This window comes from Melanotaenia boesemani, chromosome 7 (assembly GCF_017639745.1).
Source record: "Melanotaenia boesemani isolate fMelBoe1 chromosome 7, fMelBoe1.pri, whole genome shotgun sequence".
Lineage (NCBI taxonomy): Eukaryota > Metazoa > Chordata > Actinopteri > Atheriniformes > Melanotaeniidae > Melanotaenia > Melanotaenia boesemani.
Genome location: NC_055688.1, coordinates 35484607 through 35506188, shown reverse-complemented (window position 1 = coordinate 35506188; position 21582 = coordinate 35484607). Strand labels below are relative to the sequence as shown.

At 40.9% G+C, this 21582-nt stretch overlaps 1 protein-coding gene across 3 annotated transcripts in view; it reads left to right on the top strand.

Moving 5' to 3' along the window:
- The window catches only part of si:zfos-2326c3.2 (misshapen-like kinase 1), a 73019-nt gene that overhangs the window by 37513 nt on the left and 13924 nt on the right, over window positions 1–21582 (top strand). The window contains exons 12-24 of one of the 3 annotated variants that reach the window (XM_041989616.1): window positions 56–170; window positions 2552–2668; window positions 2985–3116; window positions 7584–7649; window positions 11001–11294; window positions 13559–13693; window positions 13841–13972; window positions 16044–16114; window positions 17536–17615; window positions 18771–18856; window positions 20749–20843; window positions 20938–21022; window positions 21108–21272. In XM_041989616.1, the coding sequence (XP_041845550.1) occupies window positions 56–170; window positions 2552–2668; window positions 2985–3116; window positions 7584–7649; window positions 11001–11294; window positions 13559–13693; window positions 13841–13972; window positions 16044–16114; window positions 17536–17615; window positions 18771–18856; window positions 20749–20843; window positions 20938–21022; window positions 21108–21272 (1573 nt within the window). Of the gene's footprint in view, window positions 1–55; window positions 171–2551; window positions 2669–2981; window positions 3117–7583; window positions 7650–11000; window positions 11295–13558; window positions 13694–13840; window positions 13973–16043; window positions 16115–17535; window positions 17616–18770; window positions 18857–20748; window positions 20844–20937; window positions 21023–21107; window positions 21273–21582 lie in introns of all 3 variants that reach the window. The other 2 variants (XM_041989615.1, XM_041989617.1) reach the window with 2 other exon arrangements.

Here is a 21582-nt window from a genome sequence, read left to right as displayed (position 1 = left end):
ACTGCATCTCGCTCTGTTATTATCTCTGATTACCACGTCTTTGTGTATGTCTCAGCTCCATAGTGAACGTTCCCGGTGAATGGACGCTGAGGCGGGAGTTTCTTCGTTTACAGACAGCCGATCGGGACGGAGGCAGAGGAGGTCACGCAGGAGGAGCTCAAAGACAGCAGGTAAGTTTTGATTTCTTGTCAGATTTTGTTCATTCATTCGTATTGTAAAATAACCCTTTAAAGTCCTGCTCTGTGGTAGAGCTGATTCTTATTATTGTCCCAAGGAAAAGAACAGTAGTTTGTTTTTAGTGCAAACATTAAAGGGACATTGTGAAGGAATTACTTCCATCTAACAGAATCGTGCATCGCATTGTAACGTAAAGGCAATTCTAGCGTCCCACTTTCTCAAACACGCATTGCAACAGTAGCTATGGTGTGCCAAAAAGCCTCGACAACACTGATTAAAGCATGGCATCCCATAGTTAATGGCGTGTTCACTCAGGTGAAGAGTTTTGTGATTTCATAAATATTGCAAACTGCAGCCCATCAGCGTGTCGTTCCTCCAGACCATCATCCTGCTGTCATGATGCAGGACAGGACAGCTTAAACAAATGTTGTTCCTCTTCTTAGAAGGAAGAATGGTTCTCACAGGGGGAACGGAAACTGGCCTCGACACAGCACCGGCTTTCTGTCACAATAAGGACCAGCTTATAAAACCTTCCCACCGGCTCTTAGTCCAGCGTCACCGTGACTGAAAGCCGGCGTTTAGCGTGGCTGTGAAAGCAACTTAAAACCATGTAAAATCCACGTCTGTACCAGCGAAACTGGTGTTTTTTTATCAGGATCTGCTGTTACGATGCCCATGGTAACCATGGTAACGGGCAGCGATGTCTAACAAAACCACAAGGATAAAAGTTAGTTTTAGGCTAATTTAGTTTAGTTTAATTTAATTAGGCTAATTTAGGAGCACCGTTGACTTGTTGAGGAGAAGGCTGGCAAATTCAGCTTCCTTTTTAAAATCTTTCTCCTTCTTGAGCTCCTTCCACCTGGGTAAGGCTAGCTAGCGCGATGTTAATCCTTTTTTTTTCTTTTGTGTTGTCTGGTTATGCTGCCTTTTAAGTCCCCTTTTCTTTCTTGGTGATGGTGAAACGGCTCCAGAGCTGCTGCTGCTGCTGCATATGTATGGTCCTGCAATTTTGTGAATAACAAACTTGCCTGGGTAGTAAGCCGTTCTTGTTTATCTCCTCCTCCCACGTCTCAGTTACCGTGCACTGGCTGGTAGAGAAAACACGTCGGTGTGGAGGTCACAATATACCAATGATAACATATATACATGCAGACATCAGTTTTCACCAGTAAACAACAGAAAATGTTGCATAATGTCTCTTTAGAGCACATATGTCAAACTGGTCCGGCAAAGGGCCGTGTGGCTGCAGGTTTTTGTTCCAACCAAGCAGCAGCACACCAGATTTGACTGATTCAATCAACTGATCTCAGTCTTCAGACAGCTGATTGGTCAAACTGTGTGCTCTTGGCTGGCTGGAACAAAAACCTGCAGCCACACGGCCCTTTGCTGGACCAGTTTGACATGCCTGCTTTAGAGGGATGAATCAACAAATAAAACTAAAACAGGAGATTAATTACATAAGTTATTTTGTTGATAAATAATAAATTAGATTACACACAGAAATAATTCCAACCAATCACAGGCTCTGACAAAGTAATCCTGATTGGCTGCTTCGCTGCATCATAATAAAACTAGAGATGGTTTCTAAGTCAAGAGGAGTTCACGTTTTCTGTTAGAATTGTATTTCCATACATCTAAAGTAGATTTATTTTCTACACAGGAAGGGCTGTCACATTTTTTTCACTCTGTTAACTGACATATCGGGAAATAATTCAACTTGAAATTGTTATGACTGGTTTTCCTGTCAGTCAAAATGGTAAAAAGATAATTTGACAATGCTTCCAATGCAATAAGTACATTAATGATTTATGTCAAATTATGGGAGTTAATTATAACTCTGAAAAGATAATGTGGTGTAATAATTGTACCAAATTCCTGAGTGAGCAGAGGGACAATCTGAGCACAGGATTTGATCAGCAGAGTCTCTGCTTTCATGACTCCTTGCTTGCTTGCAGTGGAGAAATCAGCAGAAGCTCTAAAGTGGACAAAGCTGTTCTCATGGTTTTCTCCCATAGAGCTGCTGGGGTGTGAACTGTGTTTAGTTTGGCTTTTTTTAGTTTTAGTTTTAGCTGAGTTTCTCCCCGTCATGTTGCTAAGCTACGTGTTAGGATTTGTGCTTCCAAGCATGTTCAAAGATCTTCTAGACTTTGGGTCTCACGTTGCCGTTCTGGACTCCAGTCCTGTTTCACTTTTAGAACTTGGCCTACAAGATTATTTTTGTTTCAGCTTTAGTTGGTCATGTCGGGTTTGAGGAACAGAAAGACTCTTGAACTCGGGTCAAAGTCAGACATCTGTCATTTTTAGTTGTAGATGTCGTCTGTGGCCAAGTTTGAATTTATTTTATTGGAACGTATGTGCTTCCCTTTGCGTCCAGGCCTTACAGCAGCACCGGCAGCAGCTGGCTGAGCAGGAACGATACAAGCAGCAGTTTCTGGCTGACAGACAGAGGAGGCTCCAGCAGCAGCAGGAGCAGCGGCAAAAGTTCGAGGATGTGAGTTCTCTTTGTACCAAGATTTCCTTGGCATTCACACATTTCTGAAAGGTCACTCAGAATATTAAAAATACGGCTTGAAGTGGCAACATAGGAAGGTCAGTTTGGTTTTAATTCACCAGTACATCAGTACCTCCTTCCACCTGAGTCTCAGCTCATGCTTCAACCTTTAAAAACTATTATTGGATTATTTTATGTAATTAAAGATATAATATAAAGAGTTTGATGTCTTTATAAACTGGAATTGTTATGATTGTTATCAGAGTCTTTAAAAAGAAACTCTAAGCTAACTTTTGATCATTTTTCACTGCAGCAGCAGAAACAGCAGCTAAGCGACTGCGCCTTCCAGTGGGCGGAGCTTCAGGAGATCTTCGTTGGAGAGGAGATTGATCTCCATGACAACAGAATCTCGATGGATGAGAGAAACAGGAGGAGTGACAGAAGACAGGTAGTGATGATTTTCCACAGCTGTGTTCCCAGCCTGAACTCAGTCTGTCCTTCAGCATTTAATCGTTCAAACAAACGTCTTTTTTTTTATTCTTCTTTTTTGGGGGGAGGGGGGACCAGAGCCAGATATAAGGACCTGCTCTGTCCAGTTCAACCTTGGAAACAAGTTAATGAAATGTACTGGATGCAGTTTGACAGCAGTTACATAACACCTGATTCTCCCAAAAGCCTCAGTTACCCGTCAGAAGAATACCTTGTGGCAGGTGGGTGCGTGAGGCACCTCAGCCCGTCCATGTGTGTGTTCGGCTCTTATCTATATTTGATGTTGGGTGATTGTTTTTCTCAGAAACTCTGAAAGATGGAGGTGTGTTTGATGCGCGCTGCACTGATGTAGCAGTTGCTCCGGTCAGCCTTTGTCACCCAGAAAATGAAATAGTTCTTCCTCTTGGATGCAGCGAGCCAGAAGAGCTTCTCTTTGCTTGTCTTTAAGTTTCTACGTAGAAGTCTGTAAAATGAGAAATGACCTGTTGACACGTTTCCATTTGATTTTATCTGATAGAGAAACAAGGAATGCAGTCAGATACTAATTTGCATGCGGATATATTTTTGGTTATTTTGTCTGCTAGTTAAATAATGATTATAGACGCTGAAACAAACATCCACAGTAAAAGTTGTGGCATGGACTCACGCAGCTTCCGGTGGCTCAGAAGCAGGCGGATGAATTCGGAAGTCTGTCGGGATTCGCTGTCAGGTCAAATTCAGCCAAATGTTTTTGACTTCAGAGTCCAGATAGACAGTCGACCGTCGCTTGAAAGCAGCTCCGGTGTTTCTGAAGGTGAAGATGTAGAATATTTGGCAGTGGCTGAGTAATCCACCTGATCTGAGGCCTGTCAATCACTGGTTCACTTTCTGAGAAGAAAACTGAACCAACAACCGACTGCAGATTTAGTTTACAGGATCTGCCACATGGTTGGAGAAATGAACGGGAAGCTGGGTTCATACTTTTGACTGGTTATGTCAAAACTCTTTCACAATGTTCATTCAGCTGTTTTTTTAAACCAATCCCAGACATGAATATGTCATTTAAAGCTGAACTTTCAGGCTTTTCAAAAATAGCTTTTCTCATATCAAGTGGAGAAAACCATTGTTTTACTAATGACTGTGTGTCTGCAGTTAAAGCTTAACAAGCTGAGTGACTGACAGGAAGCATGACCCCAACAAGAGAGCTGTCAGCTCAAACAACAGAAAAGATTACAAACACCTCCTGAAGAGGAATCCAACTATGAATGTGGCAAAAGATGGTGGTTGTTCTCAGTAAGCTGGGTCTAAAACTGGAACAAGTACAAAGAAAATGAGAAGGCTGTGGAAGAGAAACATACAGGTACATATAAAAAGTCAGGAGTGAAAACTGAAAGCAGTAGTCTGATGGATGTATAAGAAAATATGCTGAATGGATGGAATTTACCTCCACAAAGCCAGAAATTAATCACTAGTTAATCTTTAATTTAATTTAATTTAATTTAATTTAATTTAATTTAATTTAATTTAATTTTATTTAATTTAATTTTATTTAATTTTATTTAATTATTGTGTGATTTAATTTTAGTTTAGTTTTTAGGGCATGTTTATAAGATCAGAATGTTCGGCTGTCAGATTAGATTTGTGTCACGTGTGATTTCCACAGGAAGAGGCAGACACAGCTGATGTCAGGACACAATGGGTTGGGGGCGTTCCTCCAAAGGTCGACACCTTGGTTTATCACAAACAGCGGAAAATAAGGGGCGCAGGGTTAGTGAGGCATCCATCTAATGAAAAAAAGAATTCATCAGGAAGATCCTGATGGGTGATCGGAGGATGTTTCAAGCAGCAAAAGGTGCAGATAAAGGGAGTGTTTGAGGGACTTTAATCTCCAGACAGAGTTACAGATGCAGTGATATGAGGGTAAAATTACCAAGTGATCATGGATGTGGCGATCCCTGCTGACGGGGAATCAGGAGATGAAAGATGGAGGGGCTGAAAGAGTTTGCTGAGACAGGAGAAGTTGTCTTTACCAATTTCAGTCACATGAAACAAAGACACGTAGCTCTTTTTACTATTTTAGAAATTCATTTTGTAGTCATTAATTTTAACCCCTGCTAAATGAATCCATCACACACACCAGTGAGTTTCAATAGATGCTCGTTCTCACCTCACAGCAGATCAGCGACTGATTTCTGCCTGTAGAAGATACTGTACTTTAATTCTAATAATATCTGTCTAGTTATATTACACATCGATGCTGTGTGCATGTGCATGTGGCAGAGAGCTATCTGTACGAATTAGACTCTCATCGCACTGATTGCTCCAAAGTCATTAAATTCAGCATGTGTAATAGATCTATCAGACGCTTCATTAAGTTTTAATCCATCTGCGTTTAATTAAAATGACGGGCTCAGTGAGTGTGTGATGTGATGTCGTGTATTTTGTCAGATAAAGAAGTGGTCTGGTGCAGCGATTCCAATCATTTTACACATCAATTCATTCGACAAGCATAATGTCTTTCAGTGAGTTGGCGGCAGCTTGAAGAGAAGTGGCGTACTATCTGTGGGTTCTAGATCTAGATACTGGACAGCGAAAGTGTTTTACAAGTCAGTCCCTTAACAGCTCATCATTTTAGAAAGTAAAAAGCATGATGCTGATAGTTTGACAGTCTGGGAGTGTGTCTGTGTTTTGGGATTCCTTCTGTGACTCCAAACACAACAAGTGGGTGTCTGTCCTTTTATTTATTATGTATTTAACAAGAATTAAACAAAAATGTAACAGCAGTGTGTAGAAAGAGTTATTACATCCTTATTTACTCTGTAAAAGCAGAAGTTTGCATTGCATGAAACAGGTGTGTGTATAACACAATGCCAAGGAGGAAAGACATCAGCAGTGATTCAGCTGTTCATGCTTGTCAATCTGAGAAGAGTTATAATGTCCAAACTGTTTAGTAGGAAAAGATTACTGCGTGGAAAACAATGAAAGCAGTGGTCAGTCGTCCCAGGAGTGGACGCCTCCCCGCGTTCAGCCCAGGTCAGACCATCCATGTCAGAGAACCTGGATAAAACCCACATCCAGACTCTCCAGGCTTCACTTGGCATGTTAAATGCTAAATATCTTATTGCATATTTTCTCATCTTTATAATGTGTCACTGCCATCAATGAAAGCTTTAAAAAGGAACAGTACCAGTCAAAGGTTTGGACACGCCTACCCATTCAAGCTTAACGGGTAGGCGTGTCCAAACTTTTGACTGGAAACGTACATGCAGATGTTTGTAGCTCTCTGCAGAATTAACTAGATTTCTCACTAAACCAACTCCAGCTCAGCTGCTTTGTGGCGCCACCGTGCATCAGAACGTCTTCTTGGCTTCATTCCAGCCATAGAGGAGCATTATTTTTCTTCTTTTCACACACACATAGAACTTTCTGCTCACTGGTTGATCTTTGTCTGTCTGCATGTTGACTTTGATTAAAAGGTTTCAGGTTCTAAACCATGACCTGGATTTTTAAGGGTTAAATCCATCAGACACTGTTGTCTGGTTGGTTTTAAACCTGGTCTGAGTCAGATCATTTTTATTTCCTACTAATACGACAAGTTGTGTTTTATATGAATGTAATAACTTTTTACTCAGTGTCATCAAGTAAGTAGGTTTCCATGAAAGTCCTGTAGTGGTCACAGGATCATTCCTGGTGACTTTGTGGATCTTCTGACATTTCAGAGGTAGTTGACATGCCAGCGCTGGTATTTACTGTATTAAAGTACCCCAGTGCCCAGCACTGGTGCAGCAGTGGAGGTGATAAGCATCAGCTAGAGCACTTTTATTAACACTCACCTTGGATCGTTGCTCAGAGGCAGCACAGGTTTGCCGTGCAGTTTCACCTCCGAAGCTCCACGACTGAGTTAATCTGTCGTTTCAGCTCCAACTCTGCTGAATGTGACCCTTCACATCCAAACCGAATAAACACAATTTAAAGGCAGCCGTGCAATCACAGCAAATATTTTAATCAACCATTTTAATTAACCATTTTAAATGTTTAAAACTTGCTCAGTTTGGGGAATTAGGGTTTTTTTCCTTTTTTTTCCAAGAGAAATTTAAAATGAGGTCATAATGAAATATTTAGAGTTTAGGGCGCTGGCTGAAAGCTTCATGCCATCCTGTGCACACTGAATATTTCAGCTCCTACTTCTCAGAATCCTTCAGACCTTAGTATCCCCTAATTAATGTAAGATAGTGTGTGTTTATGAGTGTGTGTGTGACATGTTTATTTCTTTCTGTGTCCTTGGATTGACCAACAAGTGTAAAACAACCAGGAACTAGATGATTTTAAAGCTTGAGTTAAGGTAAAGATGAGCTTCTATGGTGAAAGAGCTAATTAAAGTCATGTAATGCCGAGACCGATAAGTTGACCACGTGGTCATCGGTTCATATGTGTGTGTGTTGAACAGGACCAGGCTGGCAGACAGCGGACTACCGACGTGTCGGTCAGGCCTCTGGACTCCGCAGCTGAGCAGGTAACAAAGCTTTTCCATATTTCTATAGTTTTCATATGAAAGAGGGTTTTTCCTGCTTTTAAAAGTTTTACCAATATATTTCTAATCCTCTTCATCACCTGTCGTCTTCTCTCTGCCTGTCAGTATTTACTTTAGAAGAATTAAAGTCTGTTTAAGCTGACTGGGTCATTTTCTGATTAAACAGCCCATCTCGGCCAGTATTCTTTCTAATTTAGTTTAGCTCATGGTCAGTGGAGATGGTGCTGACATTTTAGATGAGGAAATATTTGTTTTAAGCGGCAGAGTGAGCGTACTGTGATCTGCAGACTGATATGCAGGAAATGTTTGGATAAAGCGAGAGGCGCTCCCCTCCAGCACCGTGCATGGACAGATGGAAGATGAAAGGAGCTGGAAGACTGAAGGCAGGTTAAGAGAAATACGAGACAGGGAACAGAACATGAAAGGCAAATGATAGAAACTTCTGTAATTTGAAGTGTGTGTACGAAAGGTCTGGAGGGAGAAAGAGTAGTTTAGTCATGCTGCTGGGGTTTATCTTTAAAAATAAAAGTGGGGTGATTTGTAATTCTGGAAAGATTCAGAGCGATGGCGGTGACAGAGGCTGTTCTGTACGAGTGGTGTCCGCTCTGAGAGCCAGCGTTCTTCACAGCGTGGCGTCACACTTGTTTCATTCTGCGTTCATTTCTTCTTCTGTGTGCTGATCGCAGCTTGCCACCTCCCTCCTTCCCTTCTCTTGTTTCCTCCTTCCATCCATCCCTCCCTCCTCTCAGCAGGGAACTCCTCTCACTTTGTAAAATTCCTCTTTTAACTCATTGTGGGGTTTTTTTTTCCCCAGAAATGTCACTCTCTAATCTCAGCAGGGGTCTTACGCATACAAATTTGCAAAACATTTTTCTATTTTCCATCACGTTTCCTCTACTTACACACTCCCTCTTCTCTCTCCTCACTGCATAACCGAGACCCAGATCTTTTACTGTCTCTCTCTTCCCGCCATGATGATCAGGGCAGCGTCCAGCAACAGCTGGGCTGGGTTCTACTCAGAATAAAAGCATCAGGTGTGTTTCAGGGACATTTACTGCTAGATTTTTATGCATTTACTTAAACATTATTCCTCACTTTACTGTAGAATTTTCCTCTCTGATGTTTCACAAAACAAAACCTGCTGCGTAGATGATGGGCTGCTTTTGGCCCTTTCCCATGTTAAAAACAAGCTTCATTGGGCCTCTTTCACCTGCTGCTTTCACAGACAAATTTATTCCTAACTAACAACATTTTACAAAGATCGTGGCATTAATGAGCATCTTTGGGTCTCTATAAACACTCAGGAGTACTTTTGCAAACATTTGAGGGCCAACATGTTGGAACAAAGTCAGTGTTTATGTTTTCTGTTCATTAAAATACAATAATAAAACTACAGTTATGTTTTTAGGATAACTTTTGGTCATTTACAAAGCATTTATTTAGTAAGATATGCAAGATTATAATTTCCCTCTGAGGAAAAATAAACACATTTTCATACATTTAAGAACAAGTCGTGATTAAGACAGGATTAAATTCTATTGCTGGTCTTCCTGAAATCACTGGTGCACTAGGCTGAACACATGAGCACATTAAAGCACCGTCAGCAGATCCCGCAGCCGTGAGAATATAATAACTCTATAAATGTCCAACCACGTTCGTGCATCTGACGGAGGCTTTTCTCAACAAAACTTTTTAAGAACAACTTGAGAACAAATCTAAGACGATTCGTAAGAAGATTTTGGTGAATGAGGTCCAATGTTGATAACCAAGGAAACGGAGAATGAGTCACCGTCACTTGGTCCCGGTTGGCTGAAGAATTAAAGGAAAGTATGCTGACTTTTCTGACTGTGTCTCCTCATTCTTAATGTGGCTTCCCTTCTGTGGCAGCATGATGAGTTATAACCAGCCGGCATGTGATAGCCATGTTCATTTTTTAGGTGGACAGACCAGTAAAACACAGTGTCCTTTCTGTCTCTGTGTTATCGTAAATCTTAACTTGAGCAGCCTTTTGTTTTGTTCCTATACATTAATGCTGCGCTGTGAAAAATCTGTCAATTGTTTTGTGTTTATTTGTCCTTCCGCCTGTATGAAATCTATATTGCTTCACTTCAAAAACGGATTTGTTTTTCATACTTTTACTGCATTTCATCTGTAGACTGCTGTGCTTGCTAGTCTGAAGCAGAGTCAGGCATTGCAGCTGCAGCTGGGTTTGTGGCTCCATCATGTTTGCGCCATGTTTGTCCGATTAGCTCCATGAGCCTGCGCTTTCTGTCTTTGTTGAGCCTGGATGTCATCTGCTGCTTACATTTGCACAGCAACATGGACATTTAGTGAATCAGACCTGCTAATAGTGGCTATATTTCATCTGTTTAACAAAATTTAAACCATTAGTTCTGTCTGTTCACTTCATCTATGACATTCTGTCTGAAGTGATTCTTTCTGTAAAACTTGGTTAGTGTTGTCAACAACGTACAGATATTCCAGATAATCCCACAGAAGTAACGTCTTTCAGAGCAACAAAACCTAAAGTATGACTGTACAATATGATGAAAACATTATGTTTTCTATTTTGAACGATCTTTATCTTGATTTAATATTTATGTGCACCAACATAAGTTTTAGCTCTATCCATATCAATTTAAAGTCCACTTTATCAATTCCACCTTCCAGTACCAGGTTGGACCCCTTTTTCCTCCAGAACTGTCTTAATTCCTGCTGTGATAGATGGAAGCAGGTGGTGGAAACCTTCCTCAGAGGTTTTCTCCATATTAACATGACAGCATCACACAGTTGCTGCAGGTTTGTCGGCTGCATCCATGATGAGAATCTCCCGTTCCACCACATCCCAAAGCTGTTGTATGTGTCCGTTTTACAATGGAAACACTCAACAGCGTACAAACTGAACCCAACCGCTCAGTTGCAACGAGGCATTAAATCCTCTTCCTTCCTCATTCTGATGCGCAGTTTGGATTTCAGCAAGTTGCCTTCACCATGTCTACATGACATTAGATATCTGTGTTTACAAGCAGCTGAACAGATGATAAAGTGGCCGGTCATATTCTTACTGCAACATATAACAGTATGATTGCATGTCTTCCTAATAGTCAAATTAGTCTAATTAATTCCTAATAACGTCTATTTCAAAACAAGCTGTTTAATCTGCACTTTTTCATGTTTTTTAATGTGACTGAGTTGTATTTTAATCTTCTAAGACTCATTAAAAGCTATCTGTGTGGCATTTTCAGCTCACCACACAGTGCATACATCCACTTTCACATAAAAACTTGTTGGTTTGGTCAGTTTGTATGTGAGCTTTTCATGTTTGCCACATAGAGAGCTCCCAACCAGCTGCTTCAGCATAAGGCCCAGCGTTCCCAGCCGCAAGCTAAGCTTCAGCCTCTGGCCCAGCATCAGCAGCCCTCAGCGAGCAGGAGGTCCCACCGCACCCTCCCCAAAGACCAAACCCAGCTCCTGTCTCTGCAGCACGACCACAGACACAGAGAGAAGGAGCGGCAGCGGCAGAGAGAAACGCCCGTGGCAGCCGTCCAGAAGCTGACAGCCGCTGGCGGGAACAAAGCTGCTGCTGCCGCTTCTCCCGGCCGCCCTGCAAACGGCCAGCGCTCAGCGGTAAACTCTGCTCTCCTCTGCAGTCTAGAGCTTTTTCGCACCTCTACTTCCCACATTTTACTGTCTGTCTTTCATGTCGCTTTTATTTCTCTCTAAGTGGATCTTCAGTTGTCTTCACTCTTTTTGTAGTCCAGCTTTTGCCTATTAAATCCTGATCACATGACTGAATTTCTAAATACTCAGACTGAATTCTAGATACTTAAATAGCTCGAATTACCCAGAGTATGAGACTGAGTCTAACCTTTGTAATCACCCCACCAACACTGGTGTGACATATTACCAGATCTACTCTTTCTGTGATGGCCCATATTTACATTGACGGACCTGGGTTTTAAAACATCTCTCCCAGTCCTGAAAGTTGCCGCTACCAAACCAAATCTGGCATTATCTGCATGTCAGTGTTGATTTTTTTTTTTTTTTATCCAGTCAGCATATTTCTGTATCAACACTGATGGAATCACGCTGCCCTAACTCTAAACCTAATTAAAAGACATCAATAAATTGAATATCAAGTCAATTTTATGTGTCTAAATTCCCACACATAGATTGATTGATTTATTAATTAGAAAGTTTGTTTGAACTTAATGACAAATATAAAAACTAAAATAAAATGCATGACCAAAAAAAAAAAAAAGTTCAGAAGAAGTGTGTGGAAGCATACGCTTATATAATCCCACCCCAGTAAATTTCAACAGTCTTCAAATATTTAACATTAACACAACCACTAGCAGCCACTAGACAATCACATAGAAACGGTAGAGCTAAGTAACGATATTCAGTCTATACAATCAATATCTCCTTATGAAATATGTTTTTATCATGAAACTATATCATAATATTAATCATTGTGCTACCAACAATACAGTAATAATAGTGGTATCCAGATAGTAATATTATCTTTATTATGTTACATAATCTGTAAGCTTACAATAATCAATTACAATGATGGAGTTATTCAGTAATAATAAAAAAATAAGAGTAATAACAACTATGACAATAGCAGCAATTATAACAATAATGAGAACAGAAATACTCAGTTTGTATAATACTTCATTCCAGACCATTTCTGTACTGTTCGACTACCATCTCTTAATATACTGATTTAAATATTTGGATATTTGGAGATCGCCTGTTTCTTCGTCTTTCCTGTTCCACAGTTTGACCCACAAACAGACACCAAAACTTTTCCTGCTGCTTCTCACCAATTGCATTTTAAAAACTGTGTTGCCTCGTAAATTATCCCCATCTCTCTGGCTGAAACGGTTCTGTATATGGTATGGTAATAAGTTCCTCTCCGCTTCACGTCAGACGGTTCACGCCTCCGCGTCGTCCATTAATTTATGATAATGGCCACCTCGGAGGGCATTATCCCGCTTATACCATGGTCCATTAAGAAAGAAAAAAATATTAAATAAATTATTAAAGTGTTAATGTTGTTTTTTACCGGTAAAATCGCAAGTTTTTCACAAGAAGCGGCTGAGTGGACTATTTCGTTGTGACACGTTGCCAAGGTAACCAGTTCTGACACAACCTGCAGCTCGGTCAGCCGCAGTTATGTTACGTGACACAAACATTTCAGAGGGTGTGTGCAGCTCTTACAGCTTGTGTGTGTCCAGAGGATGATGCAACATGTTATTTCAAACAGTCAAAGTCCACAGATCTTTTCCTACATCGTTAAATAAGCCTGCAGGCTGCTCTGATCTGGTGTCTGCTGCCTGGCATCTGAGTTTCTGTTGCCACGGTTACCAACTACCGTTTAGTCAGCGCAATAATTTACAACAATAAGTCTATTTGACCGGAACTTCTTTCATAGGTGTCCATTATCACTTTTTAATGGACAGCTTCCAGCCAATCAGGATCGAGTATTCACCCAGACCATGGTATAATAAGTGACTTTTTTTTTCATTATCCATCCATATTTTAATTTTTTCTAATTCATTATTTATAGTAATAATTAGCTCCTTATAATCCTTTCCAGATAAAAAAAAATTACATCATCTGCAAAAAATATTAATTTAAGCAACTTAGAGACTTGAAATATAATATTTTTGTATGTGTTAAACAATGTGGAGCCCATTACTGACCCCTCGGGGACACCACAGGCAATGTCCATACAGCCAGACACACGATCTCCCATCTTCACAAACTATTGTCTCTCAGACAAATAACTCCTAATCCAGCTCAGCGCCACTCCCCTAACTCCACACAGTTTATGGCGGATTTAAACTTAATTTGTCATTCTTACGGGAGTTTGTATATTTTAGATGGAGCTCCAGGAATCAAACCTAGCTCGGGCGCTTTTAGCTGCTGGTCTGCCCAGCCAGATGCATGCAAGGCTGGGCTCTGGAAGCAGCTCCAGTCCTTGTACCCCAGCCATGCAGAGAGCTCACTTCAACCAGGTATACACACCTACGCCACATCTCACACACACACACACACACACACACACACACACGATTTCAGCAAGATAACTACAACCGGCCAACGTAGCTGGTATTTATCTGTTGCACATCTCCATGGATGAAGTTTTCTCTTCCTTCCTACAGAATGCCAATCTCCGCTCCAGCCGAGACGCTCCTCACAGCAGCTCCATGTCAGACATGGTCCTGTCCCCCTTGTCCCCATTTTCTCCTCAGTCTGACAGCGTCTTCTGGGACTCAGCTGAGGCTCCACCTAAAGTGAGTATCATCTGTCTCAAAAGGTTTCACCTCCAGCAGGTTTCACTGTCGACATAAATGAGGCATAAATTCAACAGATGTGTGATTTCTTTTTCTGGCTGCCATCAAAAGAGGAAGTTGTTGTTGCTGTCATGCCCGTCACAGGATGTGGCCCGCATCACACGGGCACGGCATGTGTGTGTTGAGCATCTCGTATTCCTGTCAGACACAAAACACGAGGTCGGTGTGATGTAGGTGTGAGCTTGCAGGGAGGAGAGAGGTTGTGTTTCTCTTCAAGGCACAGGTGTTTGTAGGACTTTTAGTTGTAATGAGTCTGGTCTGCTTGGAGCACTGCATCATATTATATAAGGAATATAAAATCCATAATTCAGTTCAATTCAGCTTCATTTGTATAGCGCCACTTCACAACAATGTGATCTCAGGGCCTTACAGAGAAATCAGTTCGAGCCACTTCATAATAAATAATAACCTAGCAAAGGAAAACCAACAGACTGCATGGAATCTTGACTTCAATCCAGTCCCCCATTCTGAGCAAGCAAGAGGCGACAGTGGAAAGGAAAAACTCCCTTTTAACAGGAAGGAACTGCGTGGAGTTTGCATGTTCTCTCCAGGTGCTCCGACTTCCTCCCACCGTCTACAAACATGCTTGTTAGGCTAATTGGTCTCTCTAAATTCTCCCTAGGAGTCAGTGTGAGTGGTTGTCTCTGTGTTGGCCCTGCGATGGAAATTTGTATTCCTAAACTTTATGAAGAAATGTAGAGCGGTACTTACCGGGCCTGTCATTGTTATTATTATTTACTGTGCATGCACATGAACATGTGACATGACGCCAGTAATACGTGCAATGACTCGCATCCTGCAGACAGAAGATCTTAAAGAAGAAAACATTAAAAATAAAAGACTGTATATGAGTCTCAAATTGTGTCGACACTGAAGTCACTGTTAATGCGACCCGAGTCATCTCTGCTTGTTAGAAAGTAACCCTACCTACACACACCTTTCATGCTCCAAAATACATTATTCATTAGCTCCCCTGCTAAGTGTTTTACAAAGAGTTGTGCATTTACTAACAGAGCTCCATATGGAGTCGATAAAACATCTAATAACTACTACAGGGAGAGGAGTGGAGCCCAGTAAGGCTGCCTGTCGGCTGTGTTATGTTGTTCAACTAACAGGAGGCCATATGGAGCCGATGAAGCAGTTAATAACTCAATACTCTTTCTTGCAGTTTGGTGGCTGGCGCTGCTTTAAACCAGCAGAGTGGCTGAGAAAATGTTTTCTTCAGGGGACCAACAGCACTAAAAATCACAAATGCTTGGCTTTTACAAACCAAAGTCAGACATTTAAGATTTTTTTTACAGCCAGCTGAGTTGAAACAATTTAGCAGCTGAATAGTCTCAAGCTGCAGCCTTGAAAACCTTTTTACAAATCCTTACTAAAAGGTTTGTAATCCTCAGCAGCACAAAAACTAGAGAAAACACTGCTCCAAGCTTCATGTGTGTTTAATAGCAGCGAGAGGAAGCATGCTTGTGTGTGTCTGCGTGTGTTTGATGCAGGATGTGGGCAACTTGTCAGAAGGATGATAGGTATTCCCACAGCTCTCTTCCTGCTCTGTCGGGTGTGTCTTCCTCTTTGTGACTGTGTCATGTGACTCAGGATGTGTGCGGTCATAAGGTTGCCAGCTGGCGGCTCAGAGTCAGAGTTTGAGAAGAATCCGACACTGAAAGAAAAACATAGCAGCTGTCATACAGAAGGGTTGTGTGTAGATTCTTGTTCTTTTGATGTATTTAGAGGAGCAGCGCTGAAATGTTAAAGACATAGCAAAGCAGCCGTTTTATTAGATCCTCAGTAATGAATATTTCACTGTGGGTTATTAAACATTTTATAGCACTCTGCTCGGCCGCCTTTAAGGCGCTACAGTCGCTGGTTTACATGAAGGTTTCATAACAGCAGAAACCTTTCTGTAATCACCTGAAGCTCCGCCTGGATAAATGTTATGAGCTCTGTCAGACACTATAAGATCTCTTTCCTCTGTCCATGTGTCTTCATTTAGTCCCTTTTTATCTTTCAGGTCCCAGAACGCACAACTTCTAAATTTTACTGTAGGGAGTTGGTGATGGGCCACAAGAGGACAGCCTCAAGGTACAGAATGACTACATGACACACACCAAAATGTCTGAGGAACAGATCCTTCAGCACCGAGCTCATGCAAAACTCTGAAACCGAGAGCTCTCACTTTTTCATAGGACTGCAGGAACCAAAAGAAAATAACTGAGATTTGTTGTAGTGAAGCTCCACACAGGGAACTTATTTAGGATAACACAGCTCATAATGATACCTTCACTACCTTTCACCTTCATCTTGGCAGGTTTTAGCTCAACGTTTTGGTTTCACAGACAAGATTTTATCAGTTTTTATTCATTTTATGGAGCTAGGATAGGGACACTAGTTTTATAACTTGCTTCTCAGGCATCAGCATAGTTTTACTGCCTCTGCATTACAGCATTTACATGAAGTTTCAGTCTGAATTCACCAGGAAGAGAAGCGGTTAGAGTGGACATTATCTACAGATCAACTATGAACCTAAACCGCTCCGGTGCAGGCTATGTGTTTTAGCCTAAGTTACCATGGCAACCTCGACACATTCATGACACTAAAAACGCTGGTTTAATCTTAAACGCTCTGTAGTTCACTGGTTTGCTTTAGCTGTAGTCGCTCAGTACGGTGATGTGTGTTCTCACAAAGGCTGTTAGTGAAGTGAAAGTTAAAGCATGTGCAGCTAGCTGTTGAAGTGATGACTTTAGCTCAGTAGGACTCCGAATCAAACTCCATTATCCTCTAAAGTATTCTTCAGAATTACAAAATCCCATTTGACAAGGATTATGTAGGTTTTTTATTATAATAATAAATAAATACATAAAAACTGCTGAACCTCGTGATGTCCGTTCATTAAATTAAACCTGTTCATGCTCTTGTACTGAAACGTCACTGCACTCTACAGGCTGTGCTGCTAACACATTATTCAGCGGGATTAGACCAGTTTTCATGTAGTTACCTATAAAACTGTGGAGCATTGTAACTGCCTCAGTATCCACACGCTGGTTCAGCTGAAAGCAGCAAATAAATGTGGATAGTTTCACATCATTGTATTACAATTATAAACTGGATCCAATTAGAAACCTAAATAACATTAGTTTGTGGTTGAATGTGCATGCACATTCCTTGTGAGTTATCTGTGGTATTTGTGCTGAGAATAAAGTAGTTCTTTATCACACAGTTATTTTCTTAATTAGAGAGAATCTGATTCATTTTGATAGTTTTTATCAGTTTATTTACATTTAGCATTAGAGAGCAGCTGTTCATGGGTGGACTCGGTTTGCTGGCCTAATTAGGTTTAGGTAAGATGGAAATGATGGAGAGGAAATTAGATCTTTTTTCAGCGATGGTGTAAAGGATGTGTTTTAGAGAAGGAAAGGATGTGTGTAATTTTGATTCTTCTCCCTCTGCTTTTTCTTTTTATTCTTTTGTTAACAACATGTTTGTGTGTGTTTTTCTCCATCTAGTGGCAGCCCAGTGTCTGCAGTGGATAAGAGTGGAAGATCTGTGTCTCAAGGAGGCTCTTCGATGAGCAGCAACCACCCAGGTCTGAAGCTTTCTTTATGCTTTTGTTTGGGTTCCTTCTTGATTATAAAAAAAAAAAAAAAAAAAAAAAACACAAGCTTTGAATTTCAGTTTGAGTTTTACAATGATGACATTAGCTCCCCTCCAGCTTTGTGATTACTGGTTGTCCTGGTGATTGTTGTACACTGGTATAAACTAGTTTATGACCTGGTTGTTAATGCTAATGTTTGCATCAGTACAGTACAGCTCAGACCTTTTACACGGATGTAATGCTTACATTACTGGTTTTCTGTGTGGGAACTTAACAGGTTAGCCTGCACCACCCACCCACACATATGCAAAGCTCATGCACCTGAATCGATATGATCCTCAGCAGACACCAGAGTAAACACATGCAGCCACAGGGACCACTGTCTCCAGACACAGTCCATTTGTTTGCAGGGTATTGTCAGTAAGGATAAAATACTCTTTGAATCTGCATCATGAAGGAAGCGACAGAAATGGTCCATCTGACCACAGAACAGGTTTCCGCTTTGCCTCAGACCATTTTAAAAGAGTTTTGGTGCTTCTGGGTCATGTTTACATGTGACCTCTTTGTTGCGTGATAAAGCTTTAACCTGCGTTTGTGAATGTCTGGAAGTGTTCCTGAGACCGTGCAGTTTCTCCAGACTGCTAAACCTCAGCCCATCTTTACTTCTGAGAGACTCTGCCTCTCTAAGGTGCTCTTTTTACACCTAAAGGTGTTACTGGTCTGTTGCCAATTAACCTAATTAGCTTCAACATGCTGCTCCATCTTCTCCAGCCTCTTGTTCTCTAAGATATATTGCCATCAAATTCAAAATGAGCAAATTAATATTTTTTTCTCCAAAAATGGAAAATTATTGATCAGTATAAAGAATTGATAACAGTTCCCAGTCATTAGTTTTATGTTTGGCTACATATAATGTTTTCTTTTGTGAATAAAATGTTCTTGAGATTTGCACATCAGCTTGTTTTTATTTACATTTTGAAAAGAGTCCCAACATTTTTGGAATTGGTGTTACATTCCTGACAACTGAAACGTCATCGTTCATTCGGGTTGTGTAGTCAGTGTAAATGTGCTTTTAGAGTTAGTGTCCGACTGGTTTGGATGTTTCTCACACAGAATAAATCACACTAACCTGACTGTTTATTTCAGGCTACTTCAGGCTGGAAAGTCCGGTCCTGCAGCACCGTCTGCTGCAGCAGAAGATGGCAGAAAACACCACCGGTGGACACACACAAGTACTGTTCTTCCTCCTCTTTTCTACTTTGCGTTACTGTGCCAACATGCTGTGACTTGCTAACGTTTAGGGAGAGGAAATTGTGCTTTTCTGTTAAAGTATATGAAAATAAGTCTCAGGAGAAAGACTAATTTTACCTTTTATTTGGTATATTCCTTTTTTTGTATTCAATCAAAATATAAAACATTTCTGTTGGTTGTGGATTTACAAATGACCTACAGTTTATCACACAGTCACCAAACCTCCCTCTTCAGTATGTGTGCACCTCATACGTCTTTCTAGGGATGGAAATCACAAGTTTTATCATCATATTATATAAATTCAGAGGATAAGGATTCAGTGTTTGCCCATTTCACAAATTCTGTCACGATATGATTTCCATTCGATTTGATTCAGAAGCCACCGATCAAAGAGCTAAAGCTGAAGTATTTCCTGTGTTTCTGGCTGAAACCACGTTTACCAGGATGTGTTAGGAGCTGAATGTAAGGATGACTCACAGCGAGCCTGTCATGCCCACATACAGCAGAGGACCTGCTCTAATCCTGCCAGCTGTGGGCGATTCCTTCACAGTTACACACAAACATTCATCCACACCGTCATCAGGAACCTTTTCTTTTCCAAAGTAGAACTATTTCAGGTTTAACTTATTTTTTATTTGTAATTCATTGAGACCGAAATAAAACCTGACAAAGTGACTCTGAGCAGCTTATTCACCAGGTTTAGTCACTAAATGCAGCTACTCGTGTTTCGTCTGTTTAGTCAGATAAAAACGGCCAGATTTATTTTAAAATGGGAACAACACAGGTATCGGCTGATCTGTTAGGTAGTGTAAGATCATACCCCTACATTTATTTACTATGACATAAAAACAGAATAAATACAGTAAAAATTTAGAAAAAAAGTAACGATAAAGAATAAGACTGGAATAAAAAATATATAATTAAATACAGAATAAATGAATAATAATAGATAAACATAATGAATAGTAAATTAAATCTAATTAATTGATTAGATAACAACTAAATTTAACTGTAATTTCCTGCACCAGGCATCCAGGGGTTACAGGTTGATCATGATGTAGTATTTCACCGTGGACCCCCACCCCTGCCTAGCATAGAAGCCATGCTTTGGCTTTACACTTTCATTAGCTAGCTTCTCACCACAAATAGTACGTGCTGGCTGAGTCCTGCCCTTTGATAAAAACCTAAATTCAGGTATCAACACATAGCCACACAATCTGCACTGTAATGTTTCATTAATGGTGCAGGAAAAATCCAGGTTAGACATGAACTACGCCACTACTGTAGCCCCACAAAGACCACTTAAACCAGTACATGGACCAAAACTGATGCACAAGGTGCAGCCTACTAAGTAGCTGTTTTCAGTTTTTGTTTTTTTTTAATTGTGACTGAGGATAAAAGTTTTAAAATAGTGTAGCAGAACAGATTTTAATCACTCCCATTTATTCACTTTGGGACCTGGTTTAAAAAGTTTTCAGGCTTCTAAAATGATGGTTCCATGTAAGCAAAACATCCAAATGATATAAAAAAGAAGGATGCACCTCAACATGTCTCTGTGGCCATGGCCTAAAAACCTCAGATCTCCAGACTGGGAACCACTGTGATGTTAAAACAATTCATTGTTTGCTGATATGACAAACTCAACAGCATGATTTTAATTTGATTGCAACCAAATCAAAGTCTCAAACCATAAATGTTTGACTTTAAAACGTTTAGATATCCTCATCACTTTGATATAAAATGTAAACAGTTCCACATGTTCAGTTTGAATCAATGCAATAAGATAAGTAATCATTGATTCTGTGTGTTGGCGGTCTTCCTCTTCATCAGTGACAGAAGTCAGTTGAACTCTTCCTTGTTTCGTTTCATGCAGGGACTAAAACCTGCAGCGGTTCGGCTTAATAAGGCCACAGAATATTCCTCCTCCAGTGATGAGGTTGGAAGCAGCGACGATGAAGAAAGAAACAGGTGAAATTTTTATTCTTATGATAATCAGTGTTCATGTTCTTCCAGGGAAGAATTGGAAAACTTATTGCTAAAATCTCACACTGTGCTCTTCAAGGTCTGAACTGTCAAACGGAAAAGGGAAGCACTTCAGAGGCATACCTGATGGCATCGTGCTGCAGCCCCACCACAATCTCAACCAGGTTCCCTCCACGCAGCCACGCACACATGAAATAAGCTGTCATCCTGAAGGAATCACTCAACACGATAACTCCTGTTTCTGCTCAGATCTGTCGGCTGGGTTCAGACGATACCTACCTGCTGCCGGACCTCCTGCAGAAGATCTCCTCCCGCAGTCCGACTCATAACGCGCTGAGCCAGCAGCGAACACGGGAACTCAGCTACTCCATGTCACCCACCGCTCCTGGGTCCCCCACACTGCAGGACCTACATGTGAGCTCAATCAAACACAGTTCAAACTCCAAGAAAACCAGGAGAACATCTCTGTCCACTTTAGAGCTTCTGCTGACATGACAGCAGAGACTCTGCTGGTTCCAGAGACGTCTGTCTCATCACGGTGGGACAGAAACTCTGGAGCTAGCAGCCAGAACCAGAAACCAGGTCTTACTGCTGCTGTTTGTGGTGAAAAGTTTGATTCCAGCTCTAAAAACTCTGCTCATGTGTCTCCGATGACTGCCTTTGTTTGAAATGAACCATGAAGGTCCTGCTGGTTTCCATGGAGATAAAGGAGGTTTTATAGTGA